The sequence below is a fragment of the Nerophis lumbriciformis genome, linkage group LG28 (genome assembly GCF_033978685.3).
Source record: "Nerophis lumbriciformis linkage group LG28, RoL_Nlum_v2.1, whole genome shotgun sequence".
In the NCBI taxonomy this organism is placed as follows: domain Eukaryota; kingdom Metazoa; phylum Chordata; class Actinopteri; order Syngnathiformes; family Syngnathidae; genus Nerophis; species Nerophis lumbriciformis.
In genome coordinates this window covers 23,270,641-23,290,465 of record NC_084575.2, presented here as the reverse complement: position 1 = coordinate 23,290,465, position 19,825 = coordinate 23,270,641, and the positions used below count along the sequence as shown (strand labels likewise).

Genomic DNA, 19,825 nt, shown 5'->3' with positions numbered 1-19,825 from the left:
AAAAATAGTGAACAACAGGCTGAATAAGTGTACGTTATATGAGGCATAAATAACCAACTGAGAACGTGCCTGGTATGTTAACGTAACATATTATGGTAAGAGTCATTCAAATAACTATAACATATAGAACATGCTATACGTTTACCAAACAATCTGTCACTCCTAATCGCTAAATCCCATGAAATCTTATACGTCTAGTCTCTTACGTGAATGAGCTGAATAATATTATTTGATATTTTACGCTAATGTGTTAATAATTTCACACATAAGTCGCACCCCCGGCCAAACTATGAAAAAAAACTGCGACTTATAGTCCGAAAAATACGGTAGGTGGGGATTGAACCAGGAACCCTCAGGTTGCCGGCACGGCCACTCTTCCATGGCGGGAGCTGCCATAATCTAATTAGTTACTATGGTAATGTAAGTCACAGCAGCTCAGACGAGGCACCAAGCAGTGTGGGTGGGGAGCGTTTCCACAGAGTGTCTCCAGAGCGGCCAGCCTGAAATGCGGGTGTCAGGGACAGACGCGAGAGGATATTTTTCCAACAAAGTTCTAAAGCTTAGTGATATATCACATATATCCGATTGTAGGTAGGTTGTTTTTTTTACCCTTTGCGTTCATATTTCGCTGTGTTTGTTGCGTTTCGCTTGATTGTAAAATATGTCGATGGAGAGGGGGTGTGACGTTCATATGTTGTCAATATTCAGTGTTTTATCCTTCATAGTTAATATTGTAAATCCCACATTCTTTATTTTCATGTTCATTCTGGGTGTCTCATTCAGTAAAAACATGTAAAAATTCCACTCCGTTTTTTAAGGCTGTCTGTCAGACATTAGTGTGAGGTTTTGTATTAGTGTTCCTATAAATCCGACATACCGGCTCTCTAAATAATTGCCCAGGCCTGTATTGGAGTATTGGCTCTCATTCCAATCATTTGGCTTTTAGACCAAAAATCTCTCCTGTGTCTAAGCCAGTGGTTCTTTACCTTGTTGGAGGTACCAAAGCCCACCAGTTTCATATGCGCATTCACCGAACCCTTCTTTAGTGAAAAATAAAATGTTGTTTTTTTTCAAATTCAAGACAAAGTTATATGTTTTTGGTAACACTTTAGTATGGGGAACATATTCTAAGTAACAAAGACTTAATTTAGAGTTTTTTGGACACTAGGGGAACATCATACTTGCCAACCCTCCCAAATTTTCCGGGAGACTCCCGAAATTCAGCGCCTCTCCCGAAAACCTCCCGGGACAAATATTCTCCTGAAAATCTCCCGATTTTCAGCCGGAGCTGGAGGCCACGCCCCCTCCAGCTCCATGCGGACCTGAGTGAGGACAGCCTTTTTTCACGACGGGAGGACAACAGGGTGACAAGAACTAAATCATCCAGACTAGAGATAAATTGTATTATGTTTATCTTACGCAAAAATAAATATATTTATTAATTTAAAAAATATATATTTTGCTAAAAACATCAAAATTAATTGTATTTTTATTTTTTATTTTTTTCTGACTCCTTATTACATCCAGCCATAGAATTATACATTAAAATAAACATATTTGAAATCATTAATTTTAAATGATCATAATAATTCATTTAAAATGACCATATTTAATTATTAAAATAATTGCTTGTTTATCAACAACTTTAGCATTTTATTCATTACATTTTGAAGCTCTCAGAAGCCAAGTTATGTTATATTCCTTAAGATTTATTTATGCAAGTTTGAAGTATCAATTATCCAAACACAGTTTTGTTTGCATATTTTCAGGATGTATATATGTATATATATATATATGTATATATATATGTATATGTGTGTATATGTATGAAATACTTGACTTGGTGAATTCTAGCTGTCAATATACTCCTCCCCTCTTAACCACGCCCCCAACCACGCCCCGCCCCACCCCCGACCACGCCCCCCACCTCCCGAAATTGGAGGTCTCAAGGTTGGCAAGTATGGGGGAACATATTCTAAGTAACAAAGACTTAATTTAGAGTTATTTGGTTAGGGTTAGAGGGTTAGGGTTATAATAAGGCCATGCCGAATAAGGCATTAATAAGTACTTAATAACGACTAGTTAAGAGCCAATATGTTACTAAATTGCATGTTAATAAGCAACTAATTAATGGTGAATATGTTCCCCATACTAAAGTGTTACCATGTTTTATTACTGGTGCACAAAATGAACCGTGCATGAACATCACCTTGTTCAAACAACAAAACCAACACAGTGCATAAACTCAGAACAAATTACACACCTGCAAATCAGTCTGACTTCTGCTGTTGCCGTATCCGTAATACGCCCGATAGGGAGAAGTTTTTATTTACACGATGAGTCGGGTGTGTCTTGACCTCCGCCGAACCCCTGAGCCCGACTCACCGAACCCCTAGGGTTCGATCGAACCCAGGTGGTCTAATAACTTATTACTGGAGGTGACTTTTTGTTTGCAATATCATCAATGTAACCATACGAATAATCCAACAAAACATTTGACATATTTGTGAAAGTAAACAAAGAAGAGAACTGATAAAATATCAATCTAATAATATCGATACCGTACTGACATGACGCTTGGTATCCAAACTATCGAAGTTCCCGCCGACCCCCTTAGGATGGGATACGTACAAAAACCAACTTGTTAGTGAAAATGTGTAGAAAACGTGACAGGTCGTGACGACACGGTCAGGCAGGTTCTCTCTACTGGCATCAGTTGGAGAGCACGTGACAAAAGGTGCCTTGTGGGAACACGCACGGCTGGTTTAGTAGTTTTGTCATATTTACGATGACAGCCAGCGGAGTCACACAAGTTCCCGGACTGTCAGAGGGTGTGTTGTGCATGTTCGTGGTCTGCTGCACTCACTGCATGGCAAATACTCCATTAAGTGCAATTATCTTTCTAAAAAATGTACTGCAAGAAATACCTGCATTAAGATCACTTCAGACAAATGCACTTGAGACTGAGGAATAACAATTTTTACTATTGCACTGTTCAACAGGTCTAAAAGGAGGAAAATGGAAAATTCTTAGATTACTTTATCCAATTTTTTCCTACAAATCTTAGCAATTTCTGAGAGTTTAACTCCCTTTGCTTAACACGTGTGATGGATGGCTTATTCGGTAATGGAAAAGGAAGTTGGATGAAGAAATACAAGTTGACAAACACTGTATAATAGACAATTATGTTAAAAAAAAAATTTTTTTTAAAAAAAGGTAAATAATACCTTGATTAAATAGCATTAATGAATACATACTGGATTTAAAAAAAATAACACTGTGTAATGAGTGAAAACATACAGAATGTAATAAAAATTGTACATGATTAAGTGAATAAATATATGATATTAGAGCTACATTCAAGAACCAGTTATATCAGGCATTGTTAATAGTTTCATAAAAAAAGGTATACATTTGTGAATTAATGATATCAGACACTGGTATTAGTTTCGCAATTAAGCAATACATTAAGGAATAGATTATATCAGACACGCGCGATTTAAATGTTGTTTCATTAGTTCAGTAATAAAGAAATAGCCTGCATTAAGAAATAAATGATATCAGACACTTGTATTAGTTCAATAAAAAAGGAATAAATTCAGGAATAAAACATAGACACTGGTATTAGTGAAGGAATACATTTGCATGTATAATAAAAGACACAAGTATTAATTTTATAGTAAAGCAATACATTCAGGATAAGGTGATATGAGACACGTGTTTTAGTTTAATAATAAATGAATACATCCAGGAATAAAACATATCAGACACTGGTAATAGTGTATTAGTGAAGGAATACATTTGCATGCATAATAAGATTCCAGTATTAATTGTATAATAAAGCAAAACATTCAGGAATGTATGATATCAGACACTTGTTTTAGTTCAGTAATAAATGAATAAATTCAGGAATAAATTATATCAGACACTGGTATTAGTTTCTTAATAAATAAATACATTTAATGATGCATAATATAAGACGTTGATATAAATAAAGGAATACAATTAGATGCATAGTAAAAGACACCAGTATTGGTTTCATAATAAAGCAATACATTCAGGAATAGGTGATATCAGACACTTGTATTAGTTCAATAATAAAGGAATAAATCCAGGAATAAAACATATCAGACACTGGTATTAGTGTATTAGTGAAGGAATACAATTGCATGCATAATAAAGACACCAGTATTAATTTGATAATAAAGCACTACATTCTGGAATAGGTGATATCAGACACTTGTTTTAATTCAATAATAAATAATATCAGACACTGGTATTAGTTTATTAATAAAGCAATACATTTAATGATGCATAATAAAAGACATTGATATTAATAAAGGAATACATTTAGATGCATAATAAAAGACAACAGTATTGGTTTCATAATAAAGCAATACGTTCAGGAATAGGTGATATCAGACACTTATTTTAGTTTAATAATAAAGGAATAAATGCAAGAGTAAGACTTATCAAACACCGTATTAGTGAAGGAATACATTTACATGCATAATAAAAGACACCAGTATTAATTTTATGATAAAGCAATACATTCTGGAATAGATGATATCAGACACTTGTTTTAGTTCAATAATAAATTAATACGTTCAGGAATAAATGATATTAAAGACTGGTATTAGTTAATTAATAAAGAAATACATCTAATGATGCATAATTTAAGACATTGATATTAATAAAGAAATACAGTTGGGTGCATAGTAAAAGACACCAGTATTGGTTTCATAATAAAGCAATATATTCAGGAATAGGTGATATCAGACACTTGTTTTAGTTTAATAATAAAGGAATAATTCCTAGAGTAAAACATATCAGAAACTGGTATTAGTGAAGGAATACATTTGCATGCATAATAAAAGACACCAGTATTAATTTTTATGATAAAGCAATACATTCAGGAATGGGTGATATCAGACAGTTCAATAATAAATGAATACATTCAGGAATAAATGACATCAGACACTGGAATTAGTTTATTAATAAAGAAATACATTTAATGAGGCATAATATAAGACATTGACATTAGTCTCATAATAAAGTAATACATTCAGGAATTAATGGTATCAGGCACTGATATTAGTTTATTAATAAATAAACACATAATATAAGACACTAGTATTAGTTTCATAATGAAGCAATACCTTTTAGGAATTATTAATATCAATCACTTAGGTATATATACATATCAGGTATGTGTATCACTTCCATATTAAAGAAACAATACAATACATCACATACTTGTATCGGTTCAATAATAAACACATTTGGGAATAAATGATATCAGATACTTGTATATGTTTAATAATGAAGAAATTAATTCAAGCATGAATATTATATGGATCAGGAATAAATTGTATAGGATAATTGTATTAGTTCAATAATAACGGAATACATTCAAGAGTGAATGATATCAGACACTGGTATTAGTTTGATAAGGAAAACATGCAGTAATACATCCTTTCAGATAATGGTATTAATTCCAGAATACATACAATTCAGGATTACATCGATATAAAACACTAGTTCTCAGTATTGGATTTGTCCATCAACCTTGTAAACGTATAAAATATTTCAGTGCACGGTCACGTGTGTCACGAACAACAACAACAATAAAACACGTTTGAAGTGTCTTGCTCCACTTTCTTGCCCGTGGACACAATCGGCTTTGTACGCCGTGTCCGAGGCAGAGGGGGGAGCGTGGCGGTACACGAGACACTGCTCCCGTGGGTGCAGATTAGGGCGCTGCGGTGGGGAGGGAGGGACGGATCGAGCCAAACATCGACACCGGCATAGTATCGACAGTGGCGTGAGTCGGGAGGTCCCAATATCGACACCACGGGTAGTATCATTATCAAAGGGTGGCTCGATATCAAGTCAATACTGGTGCGAGGCGATTTAACAGACGGTGCGGGTGGATCGATCCAAATATCAACCGCGGGGTAGTAGCAGCGATGTGATACCGATATCACATCGAAACTGAGGTAAGATTTTTCAAGTGCATGTTCACGAGTGTGTTTTGTTCGCGCTGTCACATTTGTCAAGAAAAAAAAAAAGGTATCACGTCCTTTATTTACTTGGTATCGGGTCGACGACAACATGTGCAGTATCGACCACCCCTTGTGGAGATAGGCTTTTTTTTTTTTTTTTTTTTTTTTTTTTTGGTGTTTAGAGCGTGTGCGTGCACGCTTGTGTGTGTGTGTGTGTGTGTGTGTGTGTGTGTGTGTGTGCGTGCGTGTGTGTGTGTGCGCGTACTTGTGTCACGGGAAGCAGCCGCGGAGGAGGGAGGGGCGGGGCACTTGAAAGCACCGTCCGACACGTGAGCTTCATGTGACTCGACGGCACAGCGTGTGCGCGCGCGTGCGTTCGGAGCCGAGTACGTGCCCGCAGTCACATGACTTGCTCCCCCCCCCCACACCCCACTTCCACACACACACACGCCCATTAGGCACTCACGCACACTCCACGGAAGCACCCTCCTGCTCATAACAGTCCGCACCTTAAACGGCGACAACACACTTTGGAGTCCGGGCTGCTCTCTGGGGAACTTTTATTTTTCGCGCGTGATTTTTTTTCCCCACTCTCTCACTGCAAAAAGTGCAACAACTCCCACACTTGGATCGTGTTTTTTTTTTCTTGAAGTATTTACTTTGAGTTGTAAGAAGTTTTTTGCAGCCAACATGGAAGGGATTACGAGGGCGCAACCGCCGCCATGTGCGTCAAAACACTCCTCACTGGATATGACTGACATGCAAGGGTGAGTTTTTTTTCTTTAATATATATTAAAAAATATTAATGAATTAAAAAAAATTAAATTTTTTATTTTTATTTAAAAAAAAAAATTTTTTTACAAAATCTAATTCGAATTCATCTTCTCTTCCAAAAGAATGGATTTTCCGATTTATGTGTATAAATCCAGGAGAGGCATGAAGCGCGTGGACGAGAACAAGGTACGTCCGAAAGTTTGTCACCGGACATTTAATGCGCTTTTATTTTGGGGAATGAAAAAAATGATGTTTACTTCCGTGGCTCACCTGCAGGACACGTACAAGCTGCCGCATCGATTAATCGAGAAAAAAAGGCGGGACAGGATCAATGAATGCATTGCCCAACTGAAGGATTTGCTGCCGGAGCACCTTAAGCTTACAGTGAGTATTTAATTTAAGAAGCATTTTATTTTATTTTTTTCATTTAATTTACATTATAATTAGAGATGCTTTAAAATGTAATGTCGGAAATTATCGGTATCGTTTTTTTAAAATGTGTTTTTATTTTTTATTTTTTATTAAATCAACATAAAAAACACAAGATACACTTACAATTAGTGCACCAACCCAAAAAACCTCCCTCCCCCATTCACACTCATTCACACAAAAGGGTTGTTTCTATCTGTTATTAATATTCTGGTTCCTACATTATATATCAATATATATCAATACAGTCTGCAAAGGATACAGTCCGTAAGCACACATGATTGTGCGTGCTGCTGGTCCACTAATAGTACTAACCTTTAACAGTTAATTTTACTCATTTTCATTCATTACTAGTTTCTATGTAACTGTTTTTATATTGTTTTACTTTCTTCTTTATTCAAGAAAATGTTTTTAGTTTATTTATCTTATTTTTTTTTATTTTTTAAAAGGACCATATCTTCACCATACGTGATTGTCCAAATTAGGCATAATAATGTGTTAATTCCACGACTGTATATGTCGGTATCGGTAATTAAAGAGTTGGAGAATATCGGATATCGGCAAAAAGCCATTATCGGACATCCCTAATTATAATACTATTGCTGGAAAAAAAATGATGAATGCATTAGATTTTTGTAAATTAATACGTTTTGTCGATTTTCTAAATTTATTTTATTTATTTATTTATTAAATGTTCGGGCTTGAATGGGGATGGCCACACTGCAAAAACTGAAATCTAAGTAAGATTAAATATCTCAAATAAGGGTGATATTTGCTTATTTTCTGTCTGATAAGATAATTCTTCTCACTAAGCAGATTTTAAGTTAGTATTTTACTTGTTTTAAGGGTTTTGGTCCTAAATTATCTCAGTAAGATATTACAGCTTGTTGCTGAGATTTTATGACCTATATTGAGTAAAACATGCTTGAAACTAGAATATCAACTGTTGCTAAGCTGCGTCATCAACACTCACAAGTATAAAACTACTTTTTTAAAGTAATCATTTCTTACTTCAAGCATGAAAAAAAAAATCATGATGGCGAGCGCATATCATTATGTCAAGATAATGGCACTAGCATTTACTTAATTTAGGAATAATTTTCAACATATTGAGCAAAAAGGTATTTTTTCTACCAAGAAAAGTGCACTTATTAGTGAGAATATACTTATTTTAAGGTAGTTTTGGGTTCATTGAGGTTAGATAATTTTACTTGTTTTGGAAAGGCTTGACAAGCCGAATTTTCTTGTTCTATTGGAAGATAATTTTGCTTATTTCCAATAAAATACCCCTAATTTTTGTATCTTTTTTTTTTTTTCCCTTGTTTTTGAACACTGACTTTTTGCAGTGCAGGGGGTGCTCTGAGGCACGTCCTGGTGTGGGGCTGCAGAATGCGGTTACATAAGCGAGATCAACATTCTTATCCAAGGTCTTCCTGTTTTTAGACGCTGGGTCATTTGGAGAAAGCGGTGGTGCTGGAGCTCACGCTCAAACACGTCAAAGCCTTGAGTGGCCTGCTGGAGCAGCAGCAGAAGAAGATCGCGGAGCTGCAGAACGACCTGCGGATAAGTAAGTGTGGGACGGAACCTTTTGCACGGCACAGAGGAAATTGATCCATCAACCGTACTTGTTTATCTTCCACATGAATAAACCGGTCGTTTCTTTATAAACAATATCATTTTATGCTCTTCAACCCTGAGAAGTCCAGGGTAGGATCAAGGGATTTTGCGTTCTTTTAATGGATTGTGCAGCAACTGCACAATTATGGACAAAATAAATAATAAAAAATAACAACGATCGGTGGTTCTCTGGACTTTTTTTCTCCAAGTACCACCTCGGAAAATACTTGGCTCTCCGAGTACCGCCGTAACGACCGTTATTGAAATACAGTAGCGTGGTAGGCCTAAGTATTCATTAAAAACAAGTATATTTAATATTTTTTGGACACTGTGTTTGGGTATAGGAAAATAAAACTGTGGAGGTCTTGCTCCTCCGGGTCCTTTAGACCACCAAGCAGGGACATGACATTTTCGTTCATGGATGTGAACAATGATTTATTTTTCAATAAATGTTTCTACCCCATAGTCAAAGCGTCTTGCTCTCCAACCACCATCAACAAACCCCCCTTCTCCTTTCCGACTGCTGCCTTTAACAGAGTGACAGGTGATCAGACAAACACTCACAGCTGTGTCATCTACTCACCTGCCGCTAATCTCGAGGCCTGTCCTGACACGCCCCGCTTCTCCGCAGGCCACGCCCCCCCACAAAAACGCTGTACTTTGTTCAAGTGATTCTTTGGCGTACCACTAGATGGAGTTTCAAAATAACTTTGTTGGGTAAAACGGTGTTTACACGTGGATGTGACGTCGTCATGTCATTTGTAATGAAATAGTGTAATAAAAGGGCTAAATAAGCGTCATCCATGTATTTAAAAACAAATATTTGTGTTTTTGATCATTTTTTTCCCAAATTTCTTAACCTAATCATGCATTTCAATGTCAAAATACAAAATATATATTTAGTGTAATAATTGTACTCGCGGGAAATAGTCCATTCCTGGGTTTATACACATGTTCAGATGCAGAGGGTGCTATAGTGAGCACTCGACAAAAAAAGGGTCCCCAGACACCGTTTATGAGTCTGTGGTCACGGAGCTCTGTGCACATAAACAATGGCCTGCGGCGTGGGCGGTTGGGGCCTTTGTTGGTCTTTCTCCGCCGCGGACTGTGAAAGTGATTGATTTGATATGCAGCGACGCCTGCTTTTAAAATGTTAACACTGCAGACAGGCGCATCATTTTACCACAAAAACATATTCCTAACCCCTTCCTGTTCCGTCACTGATAAGAATATAATAAATATTATTGTCTCCTGTGGCACACGGTGTTCGTGCTGGGCTGGCGATTTGTCATACGGGGATCCAATCCCGGGTCGTGTTGTTCTCGCGACATGTTGCAACTTTGTTACATTTGTTATTTTGCACTAAAAGCATAAATTACTGAACCGTGTATTTCCCATGAATTCATTTTAGTACCAAACATGCATCAAATTCAATCAATCAAATAATCAATCACAATGTATTTACAGTATATACTACTGTATTATGTGTATATATATATATATATATATATATATAATTTTTTTTTTTTTTTTTTTTTTTTAAAGATGTTTTGTATTTTTAACTATTCTTGTATCATTTTAAACTCTTTGAGATAGACAAATGTAAACTGATTTACAAATTAAATGTATTATTGTTTTTATTATTATTATTATTATTATCACTATAGACAAAAACAAAACATGGATTGAGCAAGAAGGACACTTTTGAGTCCACACTGGAGAATAACAAAAAATGTCATTTAAAATATGTAAAAAATATAAATACTACATTAATAAAAAAACATAAACCAGTGAGAATAATAATAGTAATATTTGCAATAATTAAGATACATCTTAAATTCAAGTTATTTACAGTTATTTAAATGTAAATAAAATCCAGGTTTGATTTAAAAAAAGTAAAAAAATGTTTGACATAAATAATAAAATGTTTTTTTTTTGTTTTGTTTTTTGTAATTAAAATGATGACACTCAACTAAAATGGTGATTAGGGCTGTAGCTATCACTTATTTTAGTAAAATGTTATTGATTATTTTAGTAATTATGTCATCTTTCAATTTAATGGAGTAATTATACTGTAGCCTCAATGGGTATTTTAAGGAAAACAGTTGAAGTTAGAGTAGGGAAGGGATTTATTTAGCCCCAGTCTTGTGTGAGTCTCGGGTGAAAGGAAGAGGGGTGGGTTAATCGTTTTGCGATGCAGTCTGCTGAAAATGATGGAAAGCGCTACTCTACATGGCACCTCACGCTGTTGTCGAAATTGGAATTGCCACAAAATACATCTTAAGATATTCAACACTCTACTGCCATCTGGCAGTCACGTTTCAAGTAAACCGCGACAAATAAGGCCGTATGAATCTCCTTTCTACTTTAAAGAAATGTATTCTGCTTGACAAAACGTTTATTCATTTTTAACAATGAAATTGTTCTCCTTTTTTTAATCCCTGCTGTTTTCTACCAAATGTGGGCTCTATAGCAGCGGCCGTGCGGAAACCATGTCGGCGTATTTAAAGTTCGAAGCAACAGAATATAAATCAAAGCTTTTTTTCCCCATTTAATCGATAAATCGTTTCAGCCCTAATTACCATATGTTTTGGACCGGTATATAAGCCACACCCACTAAATTTTAGGAAAAAAATGTTTCCCGTATATTAGCCGCACCGGACTATAAGATGCAGATATATACTTTTGAGTTATTTACACAGACATATTTTGTAAATGTTTATTTACATACCTTAATTGTTTCCTGTAACACGGCAGTAAAACGGCTGATCAAACAAAACAAAAGCCATTAACTGCAAAAGCTAGCTCTCTAATCGGCTAAACATATCAATAACTCCGCAGTGATGCTTTGGTGAATTTCCCCAAAAAAACGCCATTGTAAGTTAATAATACTAACACAGACACTTGTAAACGTGTTAGCATATTAGCTAATGCTAACTACGGGAAAAACACTCCTACAGGCTTCACACATTTGATGGTTTAGTTACTATGAATAGTTTTAGTTACATTGTAAAACTTACAAATGTTGCTTGGAGTCATGAATCAATTTAAGTGGACCCCGACTTAAAAAAGTTGAAAAACTTATTAGGGTGTTACCATTTAGTGGTCAATTGTACGGAATATGTACTTCACTGTGCAATCTACTAATAAAAGTCTCAATCAATCAATCAATGATGAATTAATCCATATGAGTAGAAGCGCTATTGATGACGATTAGACGGAACGGCACTTGTACTTCCGGTTCAAGGCACGAAAGACGGAGTACATTTTCAACCCGCAGTGAGCGAACTTGTCCAAAAGGCGACGGCGTAGCACAAACAATAACACACCTTTTCAGTCCATGTGTCGGTGTTACGACTGTAAGGGTGTTGAATATACATTATGGTCTTTAGCGACGAAAAACCCACAGATTAGCCGCACCTTTGTATAAGCCGCAGGGGTCAAAGCTTGGGGAAAAAGTAGCGGCTTGTAGGTTGGAAAATACAGTAAAATTTGATGACTTCTAAGAGTTACGATACTTTTTCTAACTCTGTGTCTTTCTTTGAGCAGCTGACCATGGCGGTGACGGCCCGGAGATCAGCGAGCAGATGTTCCGCTCAGGATTCCACCTGTGCGCCAAGGAGGTCCTCCACTACCTGGCGTGCCAAGACGCCAGTCAGGACCTGGCGCCGTCCAACGTCATCAGCCACATCCACAAGGTCGCTTCCGAGGTCCTCCAGCAGCGAAGCGACGCCGCCCCCCAGAGCTCGGAGAAACCGACGCAACGTGCCGACCAGGCCCCGAGATCCGCCGAGGGCGCGGCCAGGAACTGTGTCCCCGTCATCCGAAGGACTTACCCCAGCGGGACGGGGGAGCAGAGCGGCAGCGACACGGACACCGACAGCGGCTACGGGGGCGAACACGACAAGCGCGACGCCAAAGCGCGGTGGTCGGACAGCCGCAGGAAGGACGGGGAAGCGAAACGGACAGTCGACGGCGTCAAGAACGAGGGGGAGGAGCCCGGCGCCAAAAGGTTGAGGTTTGACTCCGAAGACGCCCCGACGTCCGGCGGCGGCCCCGGCAGCTACGTGACTTTCTCGCCCAATCAGCAGCGGCCGCTCTGCCTCCCCTTCTACCTCCTCCCTCCCGCCGCCGCCGCGTACCTGCCCTTGCTGGAGAAGTGCTGGTACCCGGCGGGCATGCCGGCCGTCTACCCCGGCGTGGCAGACGCGCTGACCATGGACGCTCCTGTCCTCCACAAAGCTTTCAAACAGCACACCCCGCCTTTAACCTCGGACGCCAAAGAGTAGCAGACCTCCTGCGTTGGCGTGATGGACACGAAAGTCGTAGAAGAAGACAAACTGTCACTGGCTGTGCTCAGATGGCGCTCTGGAACACTGTGGAACCGTGGCGACGAGTGTGCTTAAAGGATTTACTTCTGGTTTTTGGACCACTTTTGTGTTGAATGTTAACCCAGAATGTAAGGGACATAGAAGCCCCGCCCCCATCCTACAAAAAAAAACCTTTAGAGTAGGGATGTTCCGATGCTGCCGATCACGATACCGACCATCCATGACTAAGATACCAACACCGATCACATATATCAACTGTACATTTTTCCATTATATCGAGTGCTATTGACAGTTTTAACAATATCAACCAAATATTTCAACTGGTTCCTTATTCTCTTTTATTACATACAATTGTCAATAGAACTAGATAACTAAACAATAACGAAAAACTACTATCTGCTATTCATTTAAACCAGGGGTGTCAAACTCATTTTAGATCGGGTGCCACATGGAGAAAAATCTACTCCCAAGTGGGCCGGACTGGTAAAAATCACGGCACCATAACTTAAAAATAAAGACAACTTCAGATCTTTGTTTAAAAATAGAACAAGCACATTCTGAAAATGTACAAATCATAATGTTGTTGTTGTTTTTTTACACTTACCGTACATGTTGCGGTTAATAGTATTAAATCTTTATATGTTGTTATTTATATTTTCTGAATAAATTATTGTTCATCACAAGATAAATGACAGGATGTTATTTATGTAGTTTGATCATTTTCCTCGACCGATGTACTAACATCACGTGGTTTATTTTGCACATACCGTATTTTTCGGGCGCTCCGGAGTATAAGTCGCACAGGCCGAAAATGCATAATAAAGAAGGAAAAAAACATATATAAGTCGCACTGGAGTATAAGTCGCATTTTTTGAGGAAATGTATTTGATAAATCCAACACCAAGAATAGACATTTGAAAGGCAATTTAAAATAAATAAAGAATAGTGAACAACAGGCTGAATAAGTGTACATTATATGAGGCATAAATAACCAACTGAGAACGTGCCTGGTATGTTAACGTAACATATTATGGTAAGAGTCATTCAAATAACTATAACATATAGAACATGCTATACGTTTACCAAACAATCTGTCACTCCTGATCGCTAAATCCCATGACATTTTATACGTCTAGTCTCTTACGTGAATGAGCTAAATAAGATTATTTGCTATTTTACAGTAATGTGTTAATAATTTCACACATAAGTCGCTCCTGAGTTTAAGTCGCACCAAACTATGCCAAACTATGAAAAAAACTGCGACTTATAGTCCGAAAAATACGGTATGTAGCATCGTCTACAGAGATATAAAGAATTGCTATTGCGACATCCAGTGGACACATTTAGAACAGCAGTTTCTTTCATTCAAAAATTTCAGTTTGATTTTTAAACTTAGCAAACTCGTCCCCACGGACCTGATCGGGCCGTACGTTTGACACCCCTGCTTTAAAACGATTTGGGGTTTTGGCCTCAAAGTCCACCTGTGTCCAGGGAATTATTCCCCCAGTTTGTAAACATTAGCTTGAGCTTGTGGTTTCGAGTTAGCGTTTAGCTTAGCGGTTAGCATGCCTGCTGTTGGCTTTCTCTCAAGTGTGAAACATGGGGAACTTAATGATAGCTCAAAGTCCACCTTTGTCCAGGGAATTATTCCCCCCAGTTTGTAAGCATTAGCTTGTTGTTTTGAGTTAGCTTAGCGGTTAGCTTAGCAGTTAGCTTAGCGGTTAGCATGCCTTCTGTTGGCTTTCTCTCAAGTGTGAAACATGGGGAACTTAATGATAGCTCAAAGTCCACCTTTGTCCAGGGAATTATTCCCCCCAGTTTGTAAACATTAGCATTAGCTTGTTGTTTTGAGTTAGCTTAGCGGTTAGCTTAGCAGTTAGCTTAGCGGTTAGCATGCCTTCTGTTGGCTTTCTCTCAAGTGTGAAACATGGGGAGCTAATGATAGCTCAAAGTCCACCTTTGTCCAGGGAATTATTCCCCCCAGTTTGTAAACATTAGCATTAGCTTGTTGTTTCGAGTTAGCTTCGCAGTTAGCTTAGCAGTTAGCTTAGCAGTTAGCTTAGCGGTTAGCATGCCTGCTGTTGGCTTTCTCTCAAGTGTGAAACATGGGGAACTTAATGATAGCTCAAAATCCACCTTTGTCCAGGGAATTATTTCCCCCAGTTTGTAAACATTAGCATTAGCTTGTTGTTTTGAGTTAGCTTAGCGGTTAGCTTAGCGGTTAGCTTAGCAGTTAGCTTAGCGGTTAGCTTAGCGGTGAGCATGCCTTCTGTTGGCTTTCTCTCAAGTGTGAAACATGGGGAGCTAATGATAGCTCAAAGTCCACCTTTGTCCAGGGAATTATTTCCCCCAGTTTGTAAACATTAGCATTAGCTTGTTGTTTCGAGTTAGCTTAGCGGTTAGCTTAGCAGTTAGCTTAGCGGTTAGCATGCCTGCTCTTGGCTTTCCCTCGGTGTGAAACATGTTGAGCTTAATGATAAATTATAACAATACTTAAAAATGTAGTTTATTTGCCGTAATGGAGGTGGTTATTATTATTATTATTGTTATTGTATGGCCACACATAATTTACTGCTAGTCAGCCAGAGAGGATCGGTGTTGGTAATTCGGCATTAAAAGGCCTACTTTTTTCCACGGAAATGGTCCCGATGTATCGGCACGTCCCTACTACGGATGTATTTGCACACATGAATGTAAGGAGTACACAGAAAGGCTGTAGATACCGCTTGTATAGATCTACTGATTTGTGTCCGAGCACACACACACACACACAATATATATCTCCACTCACCAGGCAGCCGAAGATCTTGGGGATCGACCCGTGTCGGCGAAGACTTCAGGGCGTGTTTGATGATCAGAACTTGTTGTTTTTTTTCAACATTTGTGTTTCAACTACTTGTACATCTCTATTTTTGATACGTGACCTAATGAGTGTATTTGCGGTGGCGGTTGTAGCCATGTGCTGTATGCCAGGAGTGTACAAAGCTTTTTGTTGTTGTTTTCCACCCGTATCGCAGCTACCCTCAATTTCCAGTCTGATATCAGCTCATGATGCCTTTTGACTCATTTAGTGCGCACACTGAGGATTGTTAACGTGTTTGCTTTACATGTGGCAAAGAGAGTGAATGTAAACAAAATAGTTTTATATGTAGAGAGGTACTTGGGGATGATGTTTTCATGTCCGCATTTTGTAAAATGTTATTAAAGTATTAATAAAGCAGTTTTTTGTTTTCCTTGCCCAAGTCTCGTGAGTCATTCAGACACCCTGATGAGGGTTCTCCACAACAAGGTGCTTACATAAGGCTTACATAACCCATGAAGCAGGCGAGCGGCTGTAAATCGTCGCGTGTCTTCGATTACCGGCTGTAAACATCTCCACATAGGAAAGATGTCTCAGGGAACAATCTGTAAATCTTGTTTCACGCCTTTTATGGGGTTTATTTTTAAGACAGGATTACATAAACATTTACAAATACTGAAATTACAATATTAACCTGCATGATTTGGTTTGGAGCATACATATGATACAGCATGTCGGAAAAAGAGTAGAATGAAGCACATCTTTTTAAGTGGTACCATTTTTTTGTGTTATCAAAAGCTGTTATAAAATTAATACTTTATACTTAATAATATTAATAGTTTAACCACATCTACTGTAACCGACATAGGACGGTAAAAGTTGTCTGTATTTTGTCCAGAATTTGTCTTTTTTATATATATATATATATATATATATATATATATGACAAATTCTGGCCAAAAAACACAATTATTACTGTCCTATGTCGGTTACAGTAGATGTGATATATATATATATATATATATATATATATATATATATATATATATATATATATATGTATATGTATGCATATATATATTTATATATGTATATATATATATATATATATATACATATACATATATATATATATATACATACATATACATATATATATACATACATACATATACATATACATATACATATATATATATATATACATACATATACATATATATATATATATACATATATATATATATATACATATATATATATATATATATATATATATATATATATATATATATATATATATATATATATATATATATATATATATATCACATCTACTGTAACCGACAAAGGACAGTAATAATTGTCTGTTTTTTGGCCAGAATTTGTCATATATATATATGTATAAAAAAGACAAATTCTGGCCAAAATACAGACAACTTTTACCGTCCTATGTCGGCTACAGTAGATGTGGTTAAACTATTAATATTATTAAGTATAAAGTATTAATTTTATAACAGCTTTTGATAACACAAAAAAATGGTACCACTAAAAAAAGATGTGCTTCATTCTACTCTTTTTCAGACATGTTGTATCATATGTATGCTCCAAATCATGAAGGTTAATATTGTAATTTCAGTATTTGTAAATGTTTATGTAATCCTGTCTTAAAAATAAACCCCATAAATATGTGTGTGTGTGTATATATATATATATATATATATATATATATATATATATATATATATATATATATATATATATATATATGTATATATATGTATATATATATATATATATATATATATATGTATATATATATATATATATATATATATATATATATATATATATATATATGTATATATATATATATATACAGTATATACGTATATGTATATTATATGTACATATATATGTTTATATATGTATATACAGTATGTATGTATATATGTATATATGTGTATATATATGTATATAGTATGACACATTAAATATGTGTACAAAATGAAATATCTACAATATATTAATAAATTAATAAAAACATAACACTTAGAGAATAATAGCAGTAATAATAGCAATAAATAAAATAAAAAAACACATTAAAAATAATATATATGATAAAAAAATAAAAACACTTAAAAGTTTAACATGGTCAGTAAAAGGCCTGATAAAAAGGATGTGTCTTTAACCTTTAAGAAAAAAACAAAAATCAACAGTCTCTGTACAGAGATTTTACAACAATATAGATGAAATAGTGCTGTAAAACATTTTTTGTAATCAGATGAATCACTCTAGTGATAATCATGATCTCAGTGAATAACTTGCTTGCAAAATGTCATATAACTTTCAAAAAGACCCCGTGCAATATTTAGACACGAGGCAATTGTATTTGTCAAAATGTCACAAAGGAACTTTTTAAAGAATAGTTTTACTGGAATTTATTTGCTAAATAGTATCTTTTAAAGTACAGTCGACGTGTATTTTGAAGTGAAATTTGAAAAAAAAGAATTGCAAGATAATAATAATAATAGTTGTATTGGTATACAAGTAGTAGTTGTAGTAGTGGCCTTTTCGACCTTCCAAAGCAAAATGTTCATTTAAAAACATGAAGTCACAAATAAAATATCCTGTTGCAGTGAGAGACAGCGATTGAAGTCTTTTGTTCAATCTATAGCTTGAATGTATTGTGAAATATGAAATATTAGCAACATGATAAATAAACCACAGTCAGTTTTCTTATTCAATCATTGGCTTCCTTCTCAGCACAAAATGGAGCTTTACCACCACCTAGTGGCCTAACGGTGCATTGCTCATTATTTCACACTATTTTCTTTCATAGTCTGACTTAAACAAGATAATACTAGCATGTGAAATCGCTCCCTTTTAATCACCTTTTTCACAGATTTCTTATCAGAAAGTCCCATCTACAAACAGGACGAATATATTTTGTGTTTTTGTGGAAAACACTGTTGCTTGGGAAACCATCACGTGATGAGGAACACTTTCTAAAAGTGGACCAATGGTGTTACTGCGCCGCTGGAAAATGTTCGCAAATCGTGCAAAATGACTGCGGAACTTTGCTGCGTGGTGAGTAAGTGACGCCGTATGTGTGCAGGGTTTGTTTTCACTACATTTCAAACTGTAATCCACATCATTATTATGCATAACTAAGTGCGGGGGAAAAAAACACGTGGCTTGTATACTACGCGCCTTTTTTTTGGATCACTTCCGCATCAGAAATTTAAAAGTACGGTGTCCCTGAAGGGTAAAATGGCTTGACTATGACAACGTTTCACAAGTAAAATATATTACAACATTAAACGAGAATATTTCAGAGTAACCAACATTATTACAGTAACTGAATAGTGGACTTTAAACACGCCAAATTCCAACAAGTACACATGTTTCTTTTTTTTATTTTGTGAATTTTATAAACCTTTATTTATAAACTGCAACATTTACAAACAATCGAGAAATACCACACCTATTCCTGACCGCTTATTCATTGTAATCATCTTATCTTCTCTATCTTTGTTGTTGTTGTTATTGTTGTTGTTTTTATCCAATTTGATTTTATTGTTTTGATTTTGTACGGTGTCCTTAAGTGCCCAGAAAGGCGCCTTATAAATAAAATGTATTATTATTATTATTATTATAAATAATAATAATCAAAATAAGGACAAAACAGTACAAACCAGCGCCAGGAGGTTGTAAACTCAATAAAGTAACTAAAATAGAATGCAATATATATATATATATATATATATATATATATATATATATATATATATATATATATATATGTCTTAATAAGGTTATCCAAAAAATAGTGCTCGATACCGTAGTAGAGCGCAATATATGCATGT

General features: G+C 36.0%; 1 protein-coding gene across 1 annotated transcript; it reads left to right on the top strand.

Moving 5' to 3' along the window:
* The first annotated feature begins 6,216 nt into the window (after positions 1-6,216).
* On the top strand, positions 6,217-16,388 carry bhlhe40 (basic helix-loop-helix family, member e40). Its single transcript, XM_061923914.2, has 5 exons — positions 6,217-6,772; positions 6,902-6,965; positions 7,056-7,163; positions 8,652-8,775; positions 12,375-16,388. Exons 1-5 carry the CDS (start codon positions 6,696-6,698, stop codon positions 13,112-13,114), a joined length of 1,113 nt encoding a protein of 370 aa, XP_061779898.2. The 5' UTR covers positions 6,217-6,695; the 3' UTR covers positions 13,115-16,388.
* Positions 16,389-19,825: the final 3,437 nt, after the last annotated feature.

Excerpts from the sequence above, each read along its gene's own strand:
- bhlhe40 (XM_061923914.2), top strand. The coding sequence starts at position 6,696 with ATGGAAGGGATTACGAGGGCGCAACCGCCGCCATGTGCGTCAAAACAC. Across the intron at positions 6,773-6,901 it reads GATATGACTGACATGCAAGG|AATGGATTTTCCGATTTATG; the intron begins GTGAGTTTTTTT and ends CTCTTCCAAAAG. Across the intron at positions 7,164-8,651 it reads CGGAGCACCTTAAGCTTACA|ACGCTGGGTCATTTGGAGAA; the intron begins GTGAGTATTTAA and ends TCCTGTTTTTAG.